The 23,431-nt window shown below is 30.0% G+C and overlaps 1 protein-coding gene across 1 annotated transcript in view; it reads left to right on the top strand.

Annotated features, from left to right (window-relative positions):
- LOC136975776 (protein lev-9-like) overlaps nt 1-23,431 on the top strand; it is a 41,213-nt gene extending 17,782 nt beyond the window's left edge. Inside the window, exons 4-9 of the mRNA XM_067270894.1 lie at nt 1,522-1,695; nt 6,251-6,424; nt 6,499-6,684; nt 8,538-8,615; nt 13,433-13,594; nt 23,149-23,431. Of these exons, the coding sequence (XP_067126995.1) occupies nt 1,522-1,695; nt 6,251-6,424; nt 6,499-6,684; nt 8,538-8,615; nt 13,433-13,594; nt 23,149-23,366 (992 nt within the window). The 3' untranslated portion in view covers nt 23,367-23,431. The remainder of the gene's footprint in view (nt 1-1,521; nt 1,696-6,250; nt 6,425-6,498; nt 6,685-8,537; nt 8,616-13,432; nt 13,595-23,148) is intronic.

Consider the following 23,431-nt stretch of genomic DNA (forward strand, 5'->3'; position numbering starts at 1 on the left):
TCCCAGTTTCAGAGATATACTGTTATAAAATTTATTATAAAATTTTTAAAATATTAACATTGAAATATGTTTATGAAAAAAATTTGAAAAATAAAGGAAAACATGTTTATAAAATTATAATAAAATTTTTGTTTAGGTATTTGATAGAATTCAGAAAAAGATTTTAAATGCAGTTTATTAATTTGCAAATTTTTCATGCAGAAAATGAATATTTTTTTAATTCAAGCCTTCACAAAACTTCACTCAACATTTTTAAAATAGTGTCAAAGAAGGTTTTGAAATAAATACTGTTTTTCAGTTCTTTTTAAAGCTTTGTTTTGGTTTTTTTGTAAAAATCAAAACCATACTTTGGTAACAGAGACTGACTCATCCTTACTGCATGCACATAACCGTGTAAGTAGACAGTACTGTAACCAAACTGAGTAGAAATAAACATTCCAGTTTCACTTTTAAAACGAAAAATTCCTGCATTTTGGCAAATTTCTCTAATTAATATCTGCAAGATTAGCTGAGATGAAACTCCCATCTTATTGTAAAGTTTTTGCAATTTTTCTACTGCAAATTTTTCCAAAACTGGTTTAATTTCTCTCAAATCTCATTTGCATAATTGGATATGTTCTGCACTTTTGGAAAATACTCCTTTTCATATATCCAGTAGTACAAATTTCATAATTTTTCTAAGTTTTATAAGAATATGTGGAATTTTTATATACATTGATTTGATTATGAAAATTAGTTTAACTAAATTACATTTTTTTTCAAAATTACTATAGTATAAAATAAATGTTTCTTGACTTTGTATTTACAAATATCTGGTAATCAGTCAGCATAAATGAATTTTTGATTACTTTCAAGGCATGGATTAAATTGAATATAAAACTTATCTAATTGATTAGAAAATGGTGCTGCATGCATTTCTTTTCAATAGAAATGCGTGCATCAAGCACCTATATAGGTGCATGATGCTTGATTTCACATATAATAATAAGTGACAAATCATAACTTATTGCTTATTTTTTGTCAATATCAATAAAAACGAAATTAATAAAAATTGTCTCATTTTTCCTCTATAATGTCATATGCACTTTGTAATAGGCTTCCTGACTTAAACATTATGCCAGGTGTGGTAGGCTTCCTTGCATATTTCATGTGTGTTCCAGAAAGTGTACTTGCAGTTATATGATTATTGAAAACAAAACCAAAACTTTGTTTACATTATAAATTATATGCCAAATGTGTTAGTGGGCTGGATTCTGCCTTGGGCTATAGTTTGAGCACTATTTGATATAACTTGGAGATGATTTATTATGTTATAATTTTTATTTTTGTATATTGTCTTTTGTAAAAAATATTAAATTATTAGGAGGAATAAGAAATAAACTGTTTACTCCTTCCTAATTTATAAATAATTTATTTTTTAACTTTTTAATAACATTTTAAGAATCTGATTATGAAACAACATATGTTCTTATGAACCAATTTATTTTAAATAGTTTATAATAATAATTTTTATAATTGCAGGTGTAACTTGTGGGTATCCTGGAGATATAGAAAATGGCCAAAGAATTGGTGATATTTTTAGATTTCCAGAAAATATTACATACATATGCAATCCTGGATATAAAATTAGAGGTAGAGCTATGAGTTACTGTGGTACTGATGGACAGTGGACAGATCCTACTCCAAAATGTATCAGTAAGTTAAAATCCATTTATAAAGTATTTATATAATAATCTATTTTACACTAAAACATGTTTTGTTCAAAGCAATTATAAATAATTTTTAAAGGAATTATTATATATTTAATCATTTTTTTTTAAATTATTACATTCTGGTGATGATTCTCCCCTCATAAAATAATGTATTGTTAACTTGATATTGTTAATGATTTTTTTGTTAAGAGTGTAATTATAATTCCAAAATGTATTTATAAATAAACTAAACAAAATGTGCTGTATTATATGCTTGAAGGTGGATGAAACATAAATATATTGGAATGTATTATTTCTTTCCATTTATTTTAAATAAAAACTACTTGAAAAATCATAAAAATTTTTCAAAATTTATATCTAGTAAATACTTAAAGATGAATGCAAATTAATTTTTTATATTAGCTTCAATGAAAGCATTTATTTTCATATATTTTATGTATTTAAAAATTCTATTTCATATAGATTAACATGTAGATAAAATAGTGTAATCCCCATTTATGTTTTCAAGGGAGAAAATATATATGTAAAATTACTTTTGAATTGTTTTCAGAGTGAATATAGTCATCACAAAAATACAGTGAAGCACAAATTAATGCTGTACAATTAAATTTGCATGTGCACTTTTTAACACAGAAGTTTCAGTCTATATATATATCATTACATGTCCTGACTGACTGATTCATCATCGTGCAGAGCAAACAGTTAGGAGTTGAAAGTTGAAATTTGGTACACAGTTAGGGTATATCATGAGAATGCACACTAAGAAAGGATTTTTGGAAATTTTTTCCCATTCTTCAGACTAAGCCTTAATCCTCTCCTGTGGGAGAGGATTAAGGCTTAATCTGAAGAATGGCTTCTACTGTACTATTTTATATGCAATTTTTTTGTGTTTTTAGACCACTTAAAAATTCTTTAATTAGTCTCAGAAAAGGGAGTCCTAATTCATGCACTTGGTGAAAACGGGTAAGATCGGCTATAATCTAATAATCTTAATCTTCGCTATCGTTACTTTTTGTCCGAGCAATGCCAGGCTCATCCGCTAGTTTACTACATGTATGTGTAACATTTGAACAACATACAACAAAGGAAAACTAAAACAAAAGTTTTGTTGTTTTTTTCCTTCAATTGACTTGTTTTCTCACATACTGGTTTTGTTTTACATCAATTGTCTCCTGTTGAAACTTCAGTTACATGGATGAATGAAGAGTCATTCTAAAGATTAGCTTGCACTGATAGCAAAAGGACAGAATAATGAAAACAAATGAGAAACTAGAAAACAATTTTTTATTTGCTTGGTGAAATTTGTTTTCACTTTACAAAACATGAAAATCAAAAAATTTCACTGTGTTGGACTGATGGAAAGATTTGCTAAAGGTGCAAATTCATCAGAAACAACATTACATGTTATATATTATTCACTCTGTTTTTACTTTCCTGGCTCTTTATATATAACAGAGGGAAAATATGGTGATCATTCAAATAATGGCCCCCAGGATTTTTACATTTTTGGACTCAGGACCTTGAAACATCAAGAAATTTCAAAAAATTTGGGGTTTTTTTCTTCTTAACTCCTGTGCTTTTTGTCAAAAATTTCTGAAATTTTGCAAGGAGATTTATGTATTGGGATTGACACTATTAAATTTTGGTGGTTAAAGGTCAATAGGGTGGGGGAGATAAAGGGGTTTGTGTGTTATATCTTCAGTAGAGTCAGACTTAATGACGATTTTACTCATTATTAACACTTAACAATGTTTTATAAAACCTTTCCCTACCCTAAAAATTAAGATTTTTGTCATTTTATAATAATTAAAAATATAAAAAGTTTTTAATAATAAAATATAACAGATGGCATCACACATGCAGTTTTAAATGTTGCCAGGAAAGTTAAGCAACTTGTTGCTGGATATTTTGCATTTGCTGACAATTTGCAGTCAGTATGGAGTAATCTGAAGTAAATATATAATTTGCTTTTTTTATTTTTAAAAAAAATCTCTTTAAATTATTCTATTTCAAAGTGAATTATTCGTAAGTGAGAAAAAAAATGATGTAGTATATATGTGTATGTATATAATTTTAACCATTTATTTTTTTAATATTATGTGATGCTAAAACTCATCAGGGCTAAGTAAAGACCTTTACAGGACAATCTATAGGATCTTTCACATATTGTTCAGCTAACTTTCTCATCAATTAAGATTACTTGTTTCTCCATCCTGTTGCTATAAAGGCTTTTTTCTAATGATAGGGATATTTGGATGGAAATAGAAAAATCTGGTGTGTATAGCATACTTCTGAGCAAACCAGGTTAAAATATCTTATTTTATATTGTTGTCCTATGTAAATGTGTTGGTAAGCATAAAATGGGTATGAAAGCAAAGAGTTTAAATTCTGCATTACTGAGATTAACAATTATTGAAGGCTTTACACCTGATTGGAACAATGTGAAAATAATATTGAATACATACATTTATGTATGCCAATTTAGTTACCTTATTCTTGGCAGAAACTGCTTTAATTAGGCATAATTGAATTTACAAAGCTAATATTTTTAAATTTAAATATATTCTACTTAAGCAAATTGGTTTTTTTTTTTTAACCCTTTCCATGCTGAAAACCTTTAGCATTAAGTAAATTTTACACATTAAGTAACATTAAGTAGGTGGAATTCGTTATGCGGCGCATTTTTGCATTTTTTGGGTAATTTTTTAAATCGCGATATTGCACTATATTCAATCTGTTTTTTGTGTTTAATTAAAAACATATTACAGTTTACAATTGTATAATTTTTAGTTTTATACATATTTAAAATAATAATAAGTTTACGAAGAAATTTTGATGTTTACAGACAAAAGAAAAAAAAATTCATTTACAGGGAATCGCTGAACTTTGTACATCTATTAGATAGAAACATCTGTCCTCTTTTAAACAAAACAAACCGCAGCGCTCTACCTAGAGCAGGGGAGAAGTTATTGCCATTATTCACACTATGTCTCTAATTACTAAGCTGGGAGAGTAGTCCATCATGAACGACACCGATTAGTCAGCTGTACGACTGACACAGCTTTGCTCTTATTTTTGTAAAATAATTAAATGTATTCAAAATATATATGAATTCATTTGACAAAAATTTTAAAGCCAATTAACAGCACGAACATCTTCCATAGACTTACTATAGGAAGGTGGAGTTTCCCAGGAATATTTATTGCTAGATAGTTTTAAAAACATATTTTCTCGCCTAAATATTGTAAAATTGGCTAATTTAATGTCTAAGTGCATTAAATTAGTTAATTAGAGCTAAAAATCGATTTAAAAAGCGAATTTACTGCGATTGTTTACCTTTTACTTGAAAGGTTGGAGGTGGGGCTTTTTGCGGCAATTTTTTATTTTCACAAGTCTGTGATTAGTTAAAGTAATGTCAACAAAGACAGAAGATACCCAACATAACCTTAGAAGGAGTTTCCCTTTGATTGTTTTCAGCCAACTGTGTAGTTAACTGCAAAGATTCACTGTAGAATGGTAGGGGAATGTATTTACTGAAATATTTATGGCCCAGGGGTAATAACAAAACACTTATTGGCTTAAACAAAGTTAATCAACCTACAGAAGAGCAAATCAAAGCTAAGACCACTGGAAAACTCGAATATAATGCAAATTAATCAAATTTTTTGATTAATTTTTTAATTTTTACCGATCAGCACGTTTCGCATCACCAATAAATGAAGAAGTCACGTGATACATACCGATCAGTAGCTAACCACATGGAAAAGGTTAATATTCTGACAAAGCTTAAGTGAAACAAATCATTAAATGCTTTAATTTTGTATATCATTGGTTATGTGAAATTTATGAAACTGTATAATTTTAGATTTATAAATACTTTTAAAAATATTATTTGTAACTATAGATTTGTGTGGAAAGTATGTAAGTTAGAGACAATGGTTTAGATTATTTAATATTTTAAATTTTCTAAACAATTTTCATCTACTTAGAAAATCATTTAGTGTAAAAACAGAACTGATACAGAACAAATTACAGATGTAAAAATTAGTTTTCAATATGTAATTTTATGACATTGCATGAAAATAAACTTTATAATCATTATTCTACTACAGTAGATCCCACTTTTATGACACTCAAACACACAGTATTACACACAGTCTATTATGACTGTATTAAATTCCATATTTTATCATTCATCATCTGTGTGGAATTATATTGTACAGTTAAAACTGTGTTTTCAGAAACTTTCCATAGTTTTAACTGTGCAGAAATATAATTCTACAGTTTTCTACAGTGCTATAAATTAAAATTAAGTCTCTAAAAAATGTGTTTTCAGAAACTTAATTTTAATTTATAGCACAGATTAAGAGAAATAGTATAGCTTGTTTTATGACAGTTTTCCAGGAACTAATTAGGTCATAAAAGTTGGTCTGCTATATTGAATTTCAAAAATATAGTTTTGTAAATTGTTTCATTTATGGATTTCAGTGTTTAGTGAAACATAATATGGTAAATTAATTTATTAAATTTTTTTTTAGTTAAATCTTGTCCAAACCCTCAAAGTCCAGTAAATGGTCATGCTGCTTTTACTGTTACGACATACAAATCAGAAGTCCATTATACATGTAGAAAGGGTTTTATTTTATCTGGTCCAAGTAAAAGACAGTGCCAAGAAAATGAACAGTGGGATGGGAGTGAGCCAACATGTGTTGGTATGTCTTAAGTAGCTTTATAAAGTTTTACATTTTGTACATTTCTTAATCTTTAGCCTTATTTCTTTAATTAGAAGTAACATGTCCAGAACCTTTAAATATACCTGGAGGATATTTTATTAGTATTAAAAGAGGTTCAGCTGAATCTGGTAAATATATTGATGGAGATATCATTTATTACTATTGCAACAATTCTGCAAAAACTGTTCTTGTAAGGTGTACTAATGGAAATTGGATTGGAAATCTCCCAGAATGTGATGGTAAATATTTTTTTAAACTTGTTAATATTTAAAGTGTGTAATGTCATAATGTAAAGTTCAAAAAACAAACTTTTCAGGAGAGGTAAAAAACACTTTTTCTAGTGAATGAATTCATTTCAAGGATGGTTTTTTTATATACAGTGAAAGTTTGTTCATTCAGAATATGGTAATCCAGCAATCTCTGAAAAATAGCTGATAATCCAGAATTGTCTGTTAATAGTCCAGCATGCTAGTATACCACAGATCAGAATTTGTTAGGACATAGTGTGCTGAAGACTGTGTGTGAAAACTGAGACAAAAGTTAGGCACTTTCATGCATATCGCTGTGTCAAAGCCAGCTATGATTGAGAAGAATGACTCATTCTGTTACACCTTCTGTCAAATTGGATGATTTCACTGGTGTTTCTTGTGCATAATGTGTGTTTTATGCTGCAATTACCAAACAAATCGGTGAAAACATCTTTTGGATCATCTGATGTTTATAGGTTTTGACAAGAATTTTATCCTTGCTACAAGGATAAAATTCTGCAGAGGAACTTCTGTAAAAGAAAGCTTTCCCACCACAACAACACAAGTCATTTGGGAGTTATTCTCATCTATTCATCTATCATTCATTCAGCAAAGTTAGCAAACAGAGAATTGACAGGCTGATCCAACTTCTAGGTAACACAACTTGTCTCTAAATTTAATTTTCACTGGAAGTCACGTGATTTTTTAAATTAAAATGATTAAAAATTGCAGCTTGGCATTGTGACAATATCACAATAATATACATTTGATTTTTACGGTATAAAATTTCATTTTAATATGTAAAATAATTGAAGATATCTAAAATAAATTTTAATAGATTACTATAAGTTATATAATTATTAATTTATAAATTTGAATAAATTTATACTTATCTTAAATGTTTTATCAATATTATAGATAATTTTATATTTGTTTATTTATTTTAAATTTTTCAAAATACATTGTAAAAGCCTTACTGTCCTTAAATTCTAATATTATTGTTAATTGTCTACTTGGACTTTACTTCTTAATAGGACTTTATACCGGTGTTTAAAGATTGGCACAGTAATGAGAGTTAGTTCAGGAAAGAACAAAATTTCTTTATTATATCACCTGTAGTAATAATTTCTGTACACATATTACACGTGTTTCGGGCTAGCATGCCCATCATCAGCAGTATTACTTCCAAACACTAAAAAGTAACAATAACAAAACAAATAAGTTACTGTATAACTTAAAATTTCTTAGCAATAAAATACAATTTTGAAACTTACTGTAAATACATATTCCAATCTCGAGTATAACTGGATATTTCTCGTTTTACAATTAAACATTAACATTTCACTGTATAATTAAAATTAAATAAACAAAGTAAATAGATTTTAAATTATTTACAGTCTTTATTTACTTTGTTTATTTAATTTTAATTATACAGTGAAATGTTAATGTTTAATTGTAAAACGAGAAATATCCAGTTATACTCGAGATTGGAATATGTATTTACAGTAAGTTTCAAAATTGTATTTTATTGCTAAGAAATTTTAAGTTATACAGTAACTTATTTGTTTTGTTATTGTTACTTTTTAGTGTTTGGAAGTAATACTGCTGATGATGGGCATGCTAGCCCGAAACACGTGTAATATGTGTACAGAAATTATTACTACAGGTGATATAATAAAGAAATTTTGTTCTTTCCTGAACTAACTCTCATTACTGTGCCAATCTTTAAACACCGGTATAAAGTCCTATTAATAAGTAAAGTCCAAGTAGACAATTAACAATAATATTTTCAAAATACAGTTTATTTTTTGAATATGTTTTAATTAACTGTTCTACTTTTATAGTTGATCCATCATTTACTACTGTTAGTATTACAACTAAACAAACAACTGAAAAACCTACAGATATTCCTGGAACACAAGGTTAGTAATAGATATGCTTTACCCCATAAGTTTTCAAAGAAAATGCTGCAAAAATTAAATAAATGTATAATTGATGATAATGGAAACAGTTTTTGTTTTCATTTAAAATTCTGTATAATTCAAATTATGCTATTTATAATATGAATATAGCTGTAATAAATGACTGTATGTGTGGTCTTTTAATACTATTTTTGTCAATAAAATATTTATTTTCAGAATTTTTTTAAACAATTTCAAGGTATGCATCTGAGAACTTTTTAAAAAAAGTTTATTAAGCTTATACATATTGGAATTTAACTGAATTTCTTACTTAATGATGAATATATAGGGGAATTTTTGATGGATATCCAGTGGAAGAAATGTTTTCTATCTAATTGTATATAACGTTCATCATTTGCATAATTGTTAACAAATGCTGAAGGTGGTTTGTTAAAATTTTTAATATGAAGTTAGTTTTGAACTTACTTTTCATAACACTTTATTTACAACTAAGTGTACTTCTGCACTGCAAAGCATTGCAGAAGATAAAATGATTACATGTTACATGGCATACATTTACAGAGTGCAATTTACATAAAATAAGAATTGTTTACATTACCAAAATAGTATAAACATACATAAAATAAAAGGAAGTATATGATACCATATTAGAAATAAAATACATAACAAATCCTAAAAGGATTGTTAATATATAAATGCATACACTGGAATGACACATACGAGTACATATGACATAGCACAAAACAGCATATGAAATAATTTGAAGTGCATAAAAATGAAAATAAAGTAAAATGTAAAAATAAGCATTACAACCAATAAACATTAATATATACATAACTACAGTATTTACATATTTTACCTTGACTGCATTAATTAGCAGTTGAGCACTAAACAGCAGTGTCCACATTATGAGATTCTCCTATTGTTGCCCATGCACTTGAAGTATGACTTAATAAGATTCATAAGCCCATCAAACAGTTTCTTGTTCTTGACTAATTTATCAGGAGGGCAAGGCCACTGAATACCTTCCTCCTCTGCAGTCATTTTTAGCTGCCACCTATTGGTCTCAGTACATGGACAATCATAGATGTGGTGCAAAGGTCCATCTTCTGTATCACACACTTCACAGTTACCCTCCTTCCATATGCCACATCTTTTAAGATAGCTGGCAAAACTACCATGATCAGTTAGAATTGGATTTCTTCATGGGTGAGATTATTTCTGCAGAGCTGCCTTGTGTTGCTAATATTTGGAACAAAAAGGCACGTGATACTACCAGTAGTCTCATTATGTCAACCATTGTCCCAAATGGTGTTGTAATAGTTCCAGATTGTTTTTAATTGTACTCTTTGGGATGGCAATGCAAGACCACTTCCAAGACCACTGGTAGCCACCAACTTAGCTAGAACAGCCACCACCTCATTTCCAATAATCCCTTGATGTTCAGGAACTCAAGTGATGGCATAACAGTTATTGTTGCTGGCAAGTAACCTAAAAATGTCGATGGCAACAGGATATAGATACTTCAGATCACGCAGGATCAGAATGGAAGATGCTGAGCCTGTAAAGATGTTGACATTACTTTCATTAAAAGCATTAGCAATGTCCAGACTAATGCCCAGTACATAAGGAAAAGAACATTGCAACTCCTTCACATGCTCAACCACATCCAGGATTGTGTCAACAGTGCCCTTTCTTCTTCTGAAGCTGTACTGACTGTCATGTAACTTGCCATTACTTTCCATGAAATGAGTTAGCTGATAACAAATCAGACTTTCCAATACCTTTCCCATAATTGGCAGAAGAGAAATGCTGCTATAATCCTCAAGCCTTAGTTCTGCACTGTTAAGGTCTTTTGGGATAGGGATTATTTTGGCAATCTTCCACTCCTTAGGGAAGGGAAGTACCCATGCATAAAGTATAGATTGTAGCTAGAGATAAGAAGGCCTGGATGTTCCATCCAGATCACTTTGACAATATCTGCCTTTATACTGTCAATCCCTGGGACCTTGTTGTTGGAAAGCTGTCCAAAGAGGTTCATCATTAATAAAGTAGTTGTTAGTGTCATTCAGCTTATTATCCTGTGCTTCATGAGTGTCCTCTTCTGGGCAAAATATCTCAAGCATCTTTTTTGCAGTCCTCCTAATGGCACTGTCTGTAGTATCGCCTGTGCATGCAGGGAGTACACATGGCTTCTTTAGTTTGCCAGATGCAAGCTTTTACACGAATCCCCATGTGCCGCTCATCCCTTCAGTACAAAACTGTCTCTATCAGGAGATCTTAGTGTCTTTGATGTTTTTCTTATATTGTTTTTGATAAGCAATACATTCAGTCTTAAAGGTGTCTCTTCTGTGGTTCTTACATTTTTGAAATCTTCTCCTTGGCCAGTTGTTCTGTTGGTGTGTTTCTATAAGTTCCACATCCCACCAGGGAACCTTCCTTATATGCTTCCTCTTGATGGGGATGGCTTTCTCACACACAGTGACAATGCCCCTAATTCTGGCTGAAATAAGTTCCCTGCTATTGCTATTGTTGTGATCTGAGTATAATTGCTTTTCACCATTTGAAGCAGATGGTGCAGCCTGTCCCAGTTTGCCCTGCCTGCCTGCATCAAGAGTATTTGTACCATTACTGGACTGATAGCTAGTCAAGGTGTAATTAGGAGCAATGTCAAAGACAATTTTGCAGTGATCTGAGAGGCTGTCATCCTTATCCAGCCTCCAGTTGTGAATTGATCCTAGAAGATCAGTAGAGCAAAGAGTTAGATCCACGCAACTGTTGCCAAGTGGTCCCCTGAAAGTAGGATGCATGAAATATAGTTCTGCATGAGGATCATTCAAAATGCACAGATTGTGGAAAGAAATGAAAAGCTCCCAGGCTTTGTCCCTTTTTTCCAGTGTAGGATGTCCCCAGGAAGGGGATTGTGCATTGGAATCTCCGAGAATAATGTAATGCTTTCTCCCCAGTTTGTAGATGATGATCTTGATAGACGTGAGACAGCCCTCAACATCTTCCCAGCGGCATAAAAGTTAATGAAAACTACCTCCTGATCCCCGATGAAAGCCTCCTCACAAATTATCTTTTCACGCTGCAGTCTGCATGATAAACAATGGGCAGATTTAGGTCTTGTAACAATAACAGCCACCCAAGGCTGTTAGTTTTGAACTGAAATTATAAATTCTTTCAACTTAAAAAAAGAATTGCTATAGAGAAGTTAGAAATATGGTAGTTTTTGATAAGTTCAGAATGATGACCGATGATATGCTTTCTTGTAAAAATTAAGTGAAGTATATTTGACATTTTTTTATTACATTTGAAATATTTATTGGATGATTTTGACACTAATTCATTTGAAAGTTTCTCATGATTATACAACAATGTAATTGTGAAAAATACACAGACTAACCTCAGATTTATAAGCATATATCACCTCTCATAAATTGAAATTTTGCAATTAGAATGAGCTTTTCTATTACATTCAGCACTGCTTGCTTAACTGATCCTCAAATAACATTAGAGCTATAACAAGTTTATCTATCAATGAATGATTTGAAATTAAATTAAATAATTGAAAATATTGATTAGCTATTTCATCAATATGAAATAAGTGAATATGATTTTATTTAATAGTAAGAAAATGAGAGTTAGATATGACAACATAAAATAAGTAAAATTATGTAATAAATAAAATTATAATCAATAATAGAAGAGTTTGAGATAGAAAATTTACTGAATTGCACAACAAATAATGCTCTTTCTAATTAACAAATATGCAGTGTGAATGCAACAAAGAAAATGGAGACTGGAACTTACATTCCAACTAATCAGAGTGCACAGGAATTTTAATCTGAAAACATTCTTGATTAAAATATTTGGAAGAGGGATAAAATAATGCAGCTTGTTTTATTAAATTCTCATATATTGAGGACTTGTAAATTGGGATCATGCTGTAATTAGTATCAAAACCATTCAATGTTTCAAGTGTAGTTTGTACGTAAGCTTCTTAATTGTTTATAATAAATTTTTATTTAGCCACATTTTATTTTTTCATTTTTAATCTGAATGGGAGAGAATCATGGAATTTTGACCATTGTTATCCCAGAACTAAAATAATGATTTTTCTTTGCATACTAATTTCATTTTTTTATTTAATTTTATGAATCAATAAATAAAATATTTTCTTTTCTCTATTTGTAAAAAGTTTAATGTTTACTGAATTTTTTTTTATTAGCTATTTCTGATAATTTGAACAATGGATAACTTGAAATTTTTTTGGATTCTGTTGGCATTTCAATATTTTCTTCATTTTAACACACCACCCTGTAGGCACTAAAGCATTTTAATCATATCCATTATGGTTTGGTCAGAGCCACAATGAGAAATGGGGTCTGACATATTCAGGACAGAGAATGCCTATGAAAATTCTTAAATTTACTCCTCAAACAAGATCTCTTCTCCCCAAATTGGCAGGCTGATGTTTATATCACTTCTGTCATCTAGCAGTCTGAGTTTGAATTAATGAATTTATTCCATAATGTAAAGATAAACTTTTAATATTTATAAAACTTGAAAATTATTTTTGTCAAATTTTTAAGGATTAGACAGGATCGTCAATTAAACTAGATAGAGATGTAAATGAACAACTTTCAATCAATAACAAGATTAATTGGATTGCATGTAAAATATTTATTATTATTTTTTTTTTTTTAGTTTATCTTAATTTTGATTTTTCTAAAATAAGTTAAGTTTTATTTAGTTTTGTGTTAAGTTGTCAAACATAATAATTTTGAATTAATTTCAAGATAAATTTTTGATAGATACTTCAATGGAATGTCAAAATATTCCAAAAATTGAACATGGAAGCTATACAGAAGAGAGAGACAAAAGCATAACTTACAAATGTGAAAAAGGATACAGACTTTCTGGATCAAAGACATTAAAATGTTTGTCTGGTAAATGGAATTCGAAAGCACCAACCTGTGAGTCTACTGCAAATAGTTTATTTGAAAATTCAATGTTTTTAATAATAAATTTTTCATGCTTTTTGCTTTTATACATAAATAATCATCTCAAAATATAACTTATTTTATGCAAGTAGTTTCAATAAAAAATTGAAATTGAAATTGGATATAAGTTATATTTAAATAAGTAAAATTAGTTAACTTGAAATTTTCCAGCTGTAAGTGTGAGTATACATACAGTACATATTAAAGTGAGTGAGTTTACATAATGAAATTTATTTACAAAAGCAATAATTTTCTTTATCAAAAGATACTTTCTGTACTATTTTTATTCTATTAAAAACACCACAAAGAAGAGAAACAGTTAGTTAAAAAAATTGCTTTAATTTAAAAAATAAGAAGTACAGAAATATTTAATGACTTCCGTACTTTGAGTTATGTAGATTTTTAAACAGATATTTACTACTAAATATTTTACTGTGATGATCTGGAAATGCAGATTTGAATATAGATCTCTCATCTCATCTGAGCTTTTAACATTTTCTGATGTGAAATATGGTAATGATCTTTGATCCAGCAATATACCCATTATTTTTTGTAACCTCAGATCTAAATGTGTATGCTTTAGTGATGCAACGAATATTTGGTTACTATCGGTATTCAGCCGAATACTAAATATTTAATCACTATTTGGCTGAATACTGAATAACTAAGAACAGGAGTAAGAAATAACAAAAACACAGTAAATTAATCATTTTGGTATTTAGATTTAATGTTATTGGGTTAGCATTGTTTGTTTATATTTATTTATAACTTGAAACCTGCACAAAATAAAAAACAAAATAATATTAGTCACATGTATTCACAATTTATAATTACAAAGATCAGCACACGTACACACCTATTCATTTGAGAATCGTTGCACATCTGAGGGTCTGACCCAGCCTATCCTTTTTAAGCACTCGTCTTTGCTCTTCCCTTTCTCTTTCCTCTATCGCTCTAGTCCACATATGCCTATGAATACATCATAATGTGTGCGCACAATACTTTCGATTCGTCACTTTTTCATCGTAGATTTCCCATTTTACAATTACGTGACTCATAGCCTGGTGATAATAGAGAAAAGAGACAGACAGGATGTCGGTATAAGTCACAGTCATGATTTCACAGATTCGAGACAGCTTGGTAGCCTGAATGGCCCCAGGCTTTTGCCCATGCATGCTAATTGACTTTCATTACATACATTTAGCTTTCCGAAATCTTGAGAATAATTATTTGGCATTGACAACTGCGAATTTCGCGCCAGTAAGCTGCCTCGACTTGTTTGATTATGTTATCAACTCAATTTCATATTTATTTTCACATTTTCACTTCACGGCCCTTTTCTGTTCTTTTTCTGTTATTTTTCTGTTATTTACCCATATAGGTCATTTTATTGTTATCCACATTTGATATCATCATTTATCACATACTACCATGACTCTCTTATCTGTCTGCTACAACTATCATGAATTAACACAATTGGTGAAGCGTAGTGACAGTGGGCCAATAGAGAGCAGGGTCCTTGCCATAATATGGTTTGCGTGTCAATTTTCATACGTGCATTAATCAAGCTGAATATTCGGTATTTGGCATGAGGCCGAATATACTATTCGTTGCAACACTAGTCTGCTTGTATTTTCTATGTCCATCATCTTTTTGTAAGTAGTGTACTTCTAGCTCCAACTATTGACAAAATTTTAAACTTGAAACTTGAACTCAATATAGTAATTTTGTGACTTTTATTGAATTTTTTTCATAACAAAAGGTTTTCCCACTTTTTTTTTATTATTGAAGTTATTACTATTATTATTAAATAATTTAATGTTTAGTTCTTTTAAAATGTAAATACAAATAAGTAAATAAGTATAAATATCAAATTATTGTGGATAATTTGATGTTTATACTTATTTACTTATTGTACTTTTTTTTATAGTTGCACTTTTTTTAGTGTCCAAATTTTCATATTTACCAGAATGGCATATAAACAAATCAAAAACTAAAATTTTGTTGCACACCTCATCATATATCTTAATCAAAGGACAGAAAATAATAAATAGAATGAAAATAAACAATTACCCAATCAGAATTGAGCATGCATTTTTCAAATGGTCCAATTATAAATAAAGCTTAAAAAAACTGGTTTTTGCATTTCTTTACATTATATTTATACTAGTAGCCTGGGATGCCCCCTAGTGGGCATTCTAGCAACATTACAAATTCCTATGAGGCATGTTTGATGCTCTCGCAGTAGTGGCAGCTTTACATTCCTCCCCAGTGGCGTATTTCTTTGGTGGTGTCATGAAAGGTTTCTATTATTAAAATATTACCTTCCGGGAGTCCACTATACTCTTCAAAACTACCATTTTTCTGTTATTTGCCCCCTAGAGCAAGTTACAGGCATTCTGTGACAATAATAAATTTTTATTACAAATATACTGAATTATTTATATTGTTATTGGCCAAATGAATAATAATAATTTATATTGTTAACTTAAATGTTTGAAATATGATACATGATAGGAGTGCCTCTAGTGCCCATTTTTGGCAAAACGTTACACAGACGGATGGACACACGTTCAATGGGTTATATATATAGATAATGAACGTTCAAATCTGTATCGACAAATACTTACTTATTATATATCAAATTAAATGGGAAAAACCGATCTTTAATTAATATAGACTAGTCATAAAAATCATACATAATTGTTTTCAAATATGCAATATATTATAAAAGGTTAACAAATGTCAGTCCACAGAATCACGACTCCTAAAAGATCTGACCTGAAAGTGTTAATAAATAAATAACATTATATATATATAATCATCATTTTTCAAAAATATCCATTTGTAATAAAAAATGATAAAACATTAGGTATCATTTTGTTTTTAAGAATTGACAAGATGATTTTATAATAAGAAATTGTATTTTTGTAATATAAATTAACTAAATAATTTGTGCCAATACCATGTTGTTGTAAAAAAAAAATGTTGAATTATTGGGTTGAGAGTATATGTAAAATACTACAGTTAGAGATGAAAATAAATTCTTTAATTCTTCTGCTCATTTAATATTCTTGATTCTTATTTTATTTCTTACTTATTTTATTAACTTCTTTCATTTCATAAAGTCTCTATGTATGAATGTATATCTGAAAAATATTGAATTTCTCTGTCTTAAATATGTTGTTTCATTCTGTACTGATAATTGTAAATAAAGCTTTATTTTCATAGATATTTAGTTTTTGAAAACAAAATTTTACTTTATTGTATGTACTGTATTGTTAATTGTAAATAAAACTTCAGTTCTTACATATACTTATAAACAATTTTTTCTTTTTTTCTTTAAACACTTGTTTTCATTTTGTGTTTATTTATATGGGGAAAAGTGCATTATAATTTTTTGAATGCAGACTTAAAAGTTTGACAGTGAAGATGAAATTTTTTTTTTATTCATTAGCTAAGTGAATTTTAAGTTCTGTGTTACTATAAATATTTTTGAGTACTTTCTGTAACTATTGATATCTTGCATAGTGAAAATAATGGGTTAATTTGTACCAGATGGATTTTATTATAATGTAATTGAACTCATCATTTATCAAAAAATTTTTGATGATGATTGAAAATTATACACTGGTGATGTTCTAAAGTATTGTACACCTAAGTTTACATGAATTGTCAGGAATATTAATAATTTAGGTTTAATCTATGATGGGGATTATATATTAACAATAGGTAGTGATAAATATGGAAGAGAAATAGCTGCAAAGTTTGGTTTACTCTTAAATGACTGACTTATACAATATAGTGCTTGAAAATGTAGAAACCTGTTTTGATGATATACTTAAAGAAAAGTTAATAAACAAAAAAAATTTAGACAAAGTATTGATGAAAGCAGGAAATAAATATATTTATATATTAATACATATATGTTATATTGATTAGTATTTGGATATCACTTTTGGCTTTAATAGTAATCCAAATTCTTTGGCATGCTGTCAATCAGGTTTCAAATAACATCACTATTAGTGTTATGGTACCATATAAAGTTGCTTCTTTCAGCTCCCATTCTATTGAAAGCCATGCATTTTGAACTTGAGAGCCATGAGACATTACACATTCCCGATTGGGTTGAGATTTAAATTTCTAGCCCAAATCCAGCACTTGTATTCCCAGTTCCAATAACGCCTTTACATCACCCAATGTCAGGTAATCATTTAATATTTTAAAGGCATTGAATGTCATTAAAAACCAGAAACATATACTTACTGTCTAGAGGCGTGGTAGTACCGTATTTTACGGACTATAAGACGCTACAGACTATAATACGCATCTTAATTTTTAAGCAATTTTTTTTTTAAATACCTATAAGACGCTACGGACTATAAGACGCACCTGAATTTTGGAGGCAATTTTTCAAAGAAAAAAGTCCATCTTATAGTCCGTAAAATACGGTATGTCAAATGTTGTTGGAAAGTGTGTTGTTCCAATCCAAATACATCTGTGGTTGTGTTGATAACATGGCTAATGACAATTTCATACTGATTCAAATTCATTGTGCCATACCATCAACAAAATAAAACTTTCTAACACCAGTGGTATATGTTTGCCAAACTGGTTACTGAATATTGAAAATCTTCTCTCATCTCTGAATGACATATTGCTACTGTTCTGCTGTCTAATTGCGATGCTTTTCCACTCATGCCAATCTTTTCTTCTTCATTTTATCTATTAGTAAAGGTTCTTCTCAACCTCTGTGCAAAAATTCACTTTACAGAGCCTCTTACAAACAACACATGGACTTAGACCATTGCTATTGATGCTTTCTATGCCATCATCAATTTCTGAGATATAGCAAATCATTTTTGGCTCAAATAGGCTCAAAGTTTGTCTTGTCTTGGCAATAACATGCATGGTTATCCACTACAGGATAAATTAGCTGTGTTTCCAAGTATCTTAATACTCTGAACTGTCTGTTCTGCTATTATTTATAGCATTGCAGTCTGAGTGATTTCAATCATTTTCAGATCTTTCTTGTGTAAAATTTTGATGCATTTTTCTAGGTGTCAGCTCTCACATATTGTATCATTAATTGTCAACACAACACTTTCAAGCTGAAATGGCAAATAGCAGTACTTGACATCAAAATTAGCAGTTTACTACACACCTTTCATTTATTTCAGTGAATGACATAAATCTGCAGGTATGGATGATGCAATGCTGGTTCAACATTTCATATAAGTTTTTGTATCTATTACAGTGGACCCCCGATATAATGCACATGTCAGGAGAAAAACAACACCTGTGTTATAAGGTAAACCGCATTATACTGAGCGGCACAGTGTAACGCGGTTCACCTCTTTACTTTAGCAATAATGTCAAACTTTTCTTTCACACTGTAAGCTTTTCTTTTACTCATCATGCATATAATAATTAAACACTATTCAAAATACATGCAGAAACTCAATACATACACAATTACTCAATACGCAGTAACAATAAAATGCGCTACTCACTAACGTCGCACGGACCTGTATAAACGTGCTTGAGCTTATCGCATCGCGAACATCGCCCGTGCTATAACCAAGTGCGCGGTATAGTGAGCAGCGCTATAACGAAGGTCCACTGTATTAGATTTAGCAAAAAATGCATTTTACAGTAGACATGCAGTACTTCAGAATACCAGTGTGGTGGATTAAATAATTATTTGTAATTAAATAGCCAAAAAATTCAGCTTTTATATATCATTAGGCTAATGTAATCACACTGTAATTTGGCCTAAAGTCACCTAAAATAGCAAAAACAGTGGCCTAACCTTTATGCCACTGTCTTTGCTATTTAATTATAAATTTATTAGATTTAGAAAAATCTGGAAGAATGATGTATTAAGAGAAAGGAAAATCTCTTAGTATATAATTAATTCTTTGGATTTTATTGATGATAAAGTATAATAATACTTTTAATGTGTTATTTTAAATAAAACAATTTTTTAAAACTTTTATTTTAGAAGTATCAGTTATAATATGAAAGGGGGCACTTCACACATTTCACAATCAGACTTCTGACATACTTTATTTTTATAGGAAAGTAAAGAAACCTTAGAGTGAAGTTTCTTTCCCAATCTCTGTCTTGTTGAGTTGGTTTGCCGTATTTATCACGACTCGATATAGTTGTGGTCCAGGATCGGTGAAAGCACACCTCCACACTCAAGACAGACAATATATATATATATACAGTAGAGACTCGTTAATCGGAACCCCAGTAATTGGAATCTCCGGTAATCGGAACAATTTTCAGTCGGACTGTCTCGTGCTGAATCGAACGTTTTTGATACTAAATTTACTTCTAAAGTATAATTTTCATGTTTTTATATTCTTCAATATATTTATTTTGTTTGTACAAAATGCAGAAATAATTTTTAACGATACAATAGTTTCAATTATTATTATAAAAATTTTTGTTAGGCTTAAAATCGACAAAAATTCAACACGAAGCGACACGCAACAGAGAAAAATTTGAACATCGGACAGGTTAATATATTTATGCATACATAATCGGTAATCGGAACAAATCACTAATCTGAACAACCCCAGTCCCCAATTGATTCCGATTTTCGGTTCTCTACTGTATATTGTAAATAAACTGTATGTATAGAGTATACAAGTTGGAAAACACAGTAAATACAGGATACACAAAGCATGGTGCCCCACATACTAGTTTGGCTTTTGGGAACTATTAAGCTCTGGAGAGGCCTTGGTCAGCCTGTGGAGTGGCTCTACTGCACAGTTCATCTGGTCCCAGTACTTACCTGTTCTTGAGATAGAGAGAGCATACTCCTCTGTTAACTAAGCTCAGTGGGCTTCCCAAGTGCCTGAGACTTTCATGTTACCAGTCTTGAGCCCTTTTCCCCCTCACCCATTCACTCTGCAATTTAAGGAGTTGTTTTTTTTTTTTTTTGATAGAAACTTCCAACCAGTTACGAACCTTCCTTGTGCAAACAGCTTTCACCCAGGTCCACTTTTATCAGATGAGAGTGAAGCTTACATTTACGTCTGCCGATATCCGACCCATTTGTTTACAATCAGGAGTTCACCAGCTAGCAAGTGGTCTATCACTGGATCCAATTAGTGAGATCAGCGCTTCTTTTGTTCCCTCTCTGTTTACAAGCCAATACTTTACAATTAGTCTTCCGTTTTTCTGCACGATGAATGTGGCTGGATGGAGGAAAGAAAGTTAGAGTGTAAGGATGGTATGGAAGGAAGCTCTCGACATTTTTAAACTAAACATTACTACATTTATTTGTGATTACATACTTAACTATTATACAAAATAAATAAAAACTTTGAAAAATCTTTGCAATCGAATATTTTATTGTTGATGTTCTTATCAAATGTACTATTCTTATCTTCTATCCTATCAACTGATTCTATATATTTGAGAGAGAGAGTTTACGTTCGGTCGTGTGTGGATACGACCGAACGTAAACTCTCTCTCTCAAATTTTTCACGTTTTTTTTTAAATACCTCAAAATCAAATGACGTCTTCGATGGTAACTATTCCATCTGGCATTAGGAAGAATTGCTTTCACTAACGATGAATTTATAGTTCAGTTTTCTTGTTGATTGTCTGTTGTAGTGCTGAATTGGTTGATAAACAAGAGAATGTTGTGTCTCTCTCTTGACAAACTGTTCTCTTGAACTTCCATTATGTTGACTGTTCTGAATTGTATGACAACTAACTATGACTGTCAGCCTACACCTCCATAATGATGACAGACCTGACTGACCTTTTGCTGGTCCTTTTATGTCTTTTTGGTTTTTGATTCACTTCTTTTCCCAAAATGGTAATCAGATGGAGTTCTGTTGTCAATCAATCCAGACAAAATTACTGCTAGCAGCACTCAGCAGTTTAATCACATGACATGGGTAAAATTAACCTGAACATGTAGAAATGGTTTGGTAGAATCCATTTCATACACTGTAACTTCAAATACATGCTTTTGTTGTCATAGATTACTGCATTCCCCGAACTTTTGGATCGTACCACGTATATTTTTAACTTAGTTTACTGCTTTATTTTTTATCAAAGTTTCTCTATTACTTATCATTCATGTATAATTTTAAACAAATAATTATGTTTGAAACAATAATTAGACTCAAATTTAAATATAAATCAATAATAATTTAATGATTTTGAAATTCATAATTTGTAATTACTTAAAGTTGAAGTTTAAAATAAGACATAAATGATACTGAAATTTAAATTACAAAAATGTAGTGCAAAATGTTAATGAATATTATAAAATTTTTATTTATAGTTTGAGATGAAAAACTTGCTTTCAATAAGTTAATAAAATTAAGTTTCTATTTTTAATTTTCAAATAAATCAAAATAAACTTACAGCTAATTTCTAGTAATCAAGAACTTAAAAACTGACAACCATTTTCAAAGCTTGTAAATGACCAAGTGTACTTTTCTTATATCTAAATATCTATAGGTCAGATTTACATTCTAAATATTAGACTAATAATTCAATCAATGAAGATCAATTAATCAATTAGTGGTGATCAAAGACAGGTCCAGATAACATATGATATCTACACAGTAAGCAGAAGTTGATGGTTTCAAGTCTTGTTCTAGATCAATCTTTGTTTCCAGATTCTTCTAAATTAATTTATATAATTAATATTAACATAAGATAGCTTAACTGCCTACTTTTAGACCAGATTACATAGTTTGATCTATTAAATTATTAGTCTAATGATAGTTACAAAAAAACCAGCTTGCAGATACTTAGATTTTTTTCAAATAGAGAAACATTGGTTAGAATGTTTTTAAACATTTTAAAAATAAACTCATTGAAACTCGTAGTGTCTTCCAACAGAATGCTACTGTTTAAGTTATTGTACTTATGTTTATTACTATCTGAAAACGTTGTACATTTAAAACATCAAAAACTGACCAAGTTTATGTCAAAAACTGACCAAGTTTATGTTTGTCCATTACAATTTCTCAATGTGTATACCTCTGGTCACACATCACACATCCAACTAATACTCAAATTCTTCTTGTACATGCTATAGCATATCTGTTGTCACTCCTCCCATGGCAGCCACAGTTGTACAGTCCCTGCAGACTACTAGTTTTGCAGAATGATGGGTGATTCTGACTTTGCAAACTGCAGAATACAATGTGCCTTCTATATGGCAGAGTTGCCATTTTTGTTTATGGCACTTTCTACAGCTAGTAGGTAGTAGACAAGAAGTTTGAATGCAGATGGGAGATGAAACACTAACAGTTACTCTATCGGTTGGTGTACACTGAATATTTCTCGGATAATAATTAACATTGCTACCATTTTAAATTATTGTAATTTTCCATTTGGAAGACCCTGTATTTATTATAACATATTTAGAAGAATTGTCTCAAATCTGATTCATCTATTTAAGAATTTAAATATTTTTATATCCTGAACATTCATGTTTAAGTATTAGAATGTTTATAACTTGTGTTTTTTTTTTTTACTTCCAGGTGAAACAGGATTGCCAATTGGATACATATTAGGAATCGTTTTTGGGATTGTTGCACTGATTTTAATAATAATAGGTGCTAGTTTGTATTTTGTAAAAAAGAGGAAATCTCAAAGTCCAATTAAACCTACTAAGGCATCGCTTAGTGATGCTGTTAATTTTGAAGAACTACAAAAACTGGAAAAGAACCATAGACCAATTCCAGTAACGGTGTTATGATGATTTCATTTGTTTTTTGTTTTTTTTTGTTAAACAAGTATAGATTTTTATTAAAGACAAGTAAA

The sequence above is a fragment of the Centruroides vittatus genome, unplaced genomic scaffold, assembly GCF_030686945.1.
Source record: "Centruroides vittatus isolate TY-2023 unplaced genomic scaffold, ASM3068694v2 contig_388, whole genome shotgun sequence".
In the NCBI taxonomy this organism is placed as follows: domain Eukaryota; kingdom Metazoa; phylum Arthropoda; class Arachnida; order Scorpiones; family Buthidae; genus Centruroides; species Centruroides vittatus.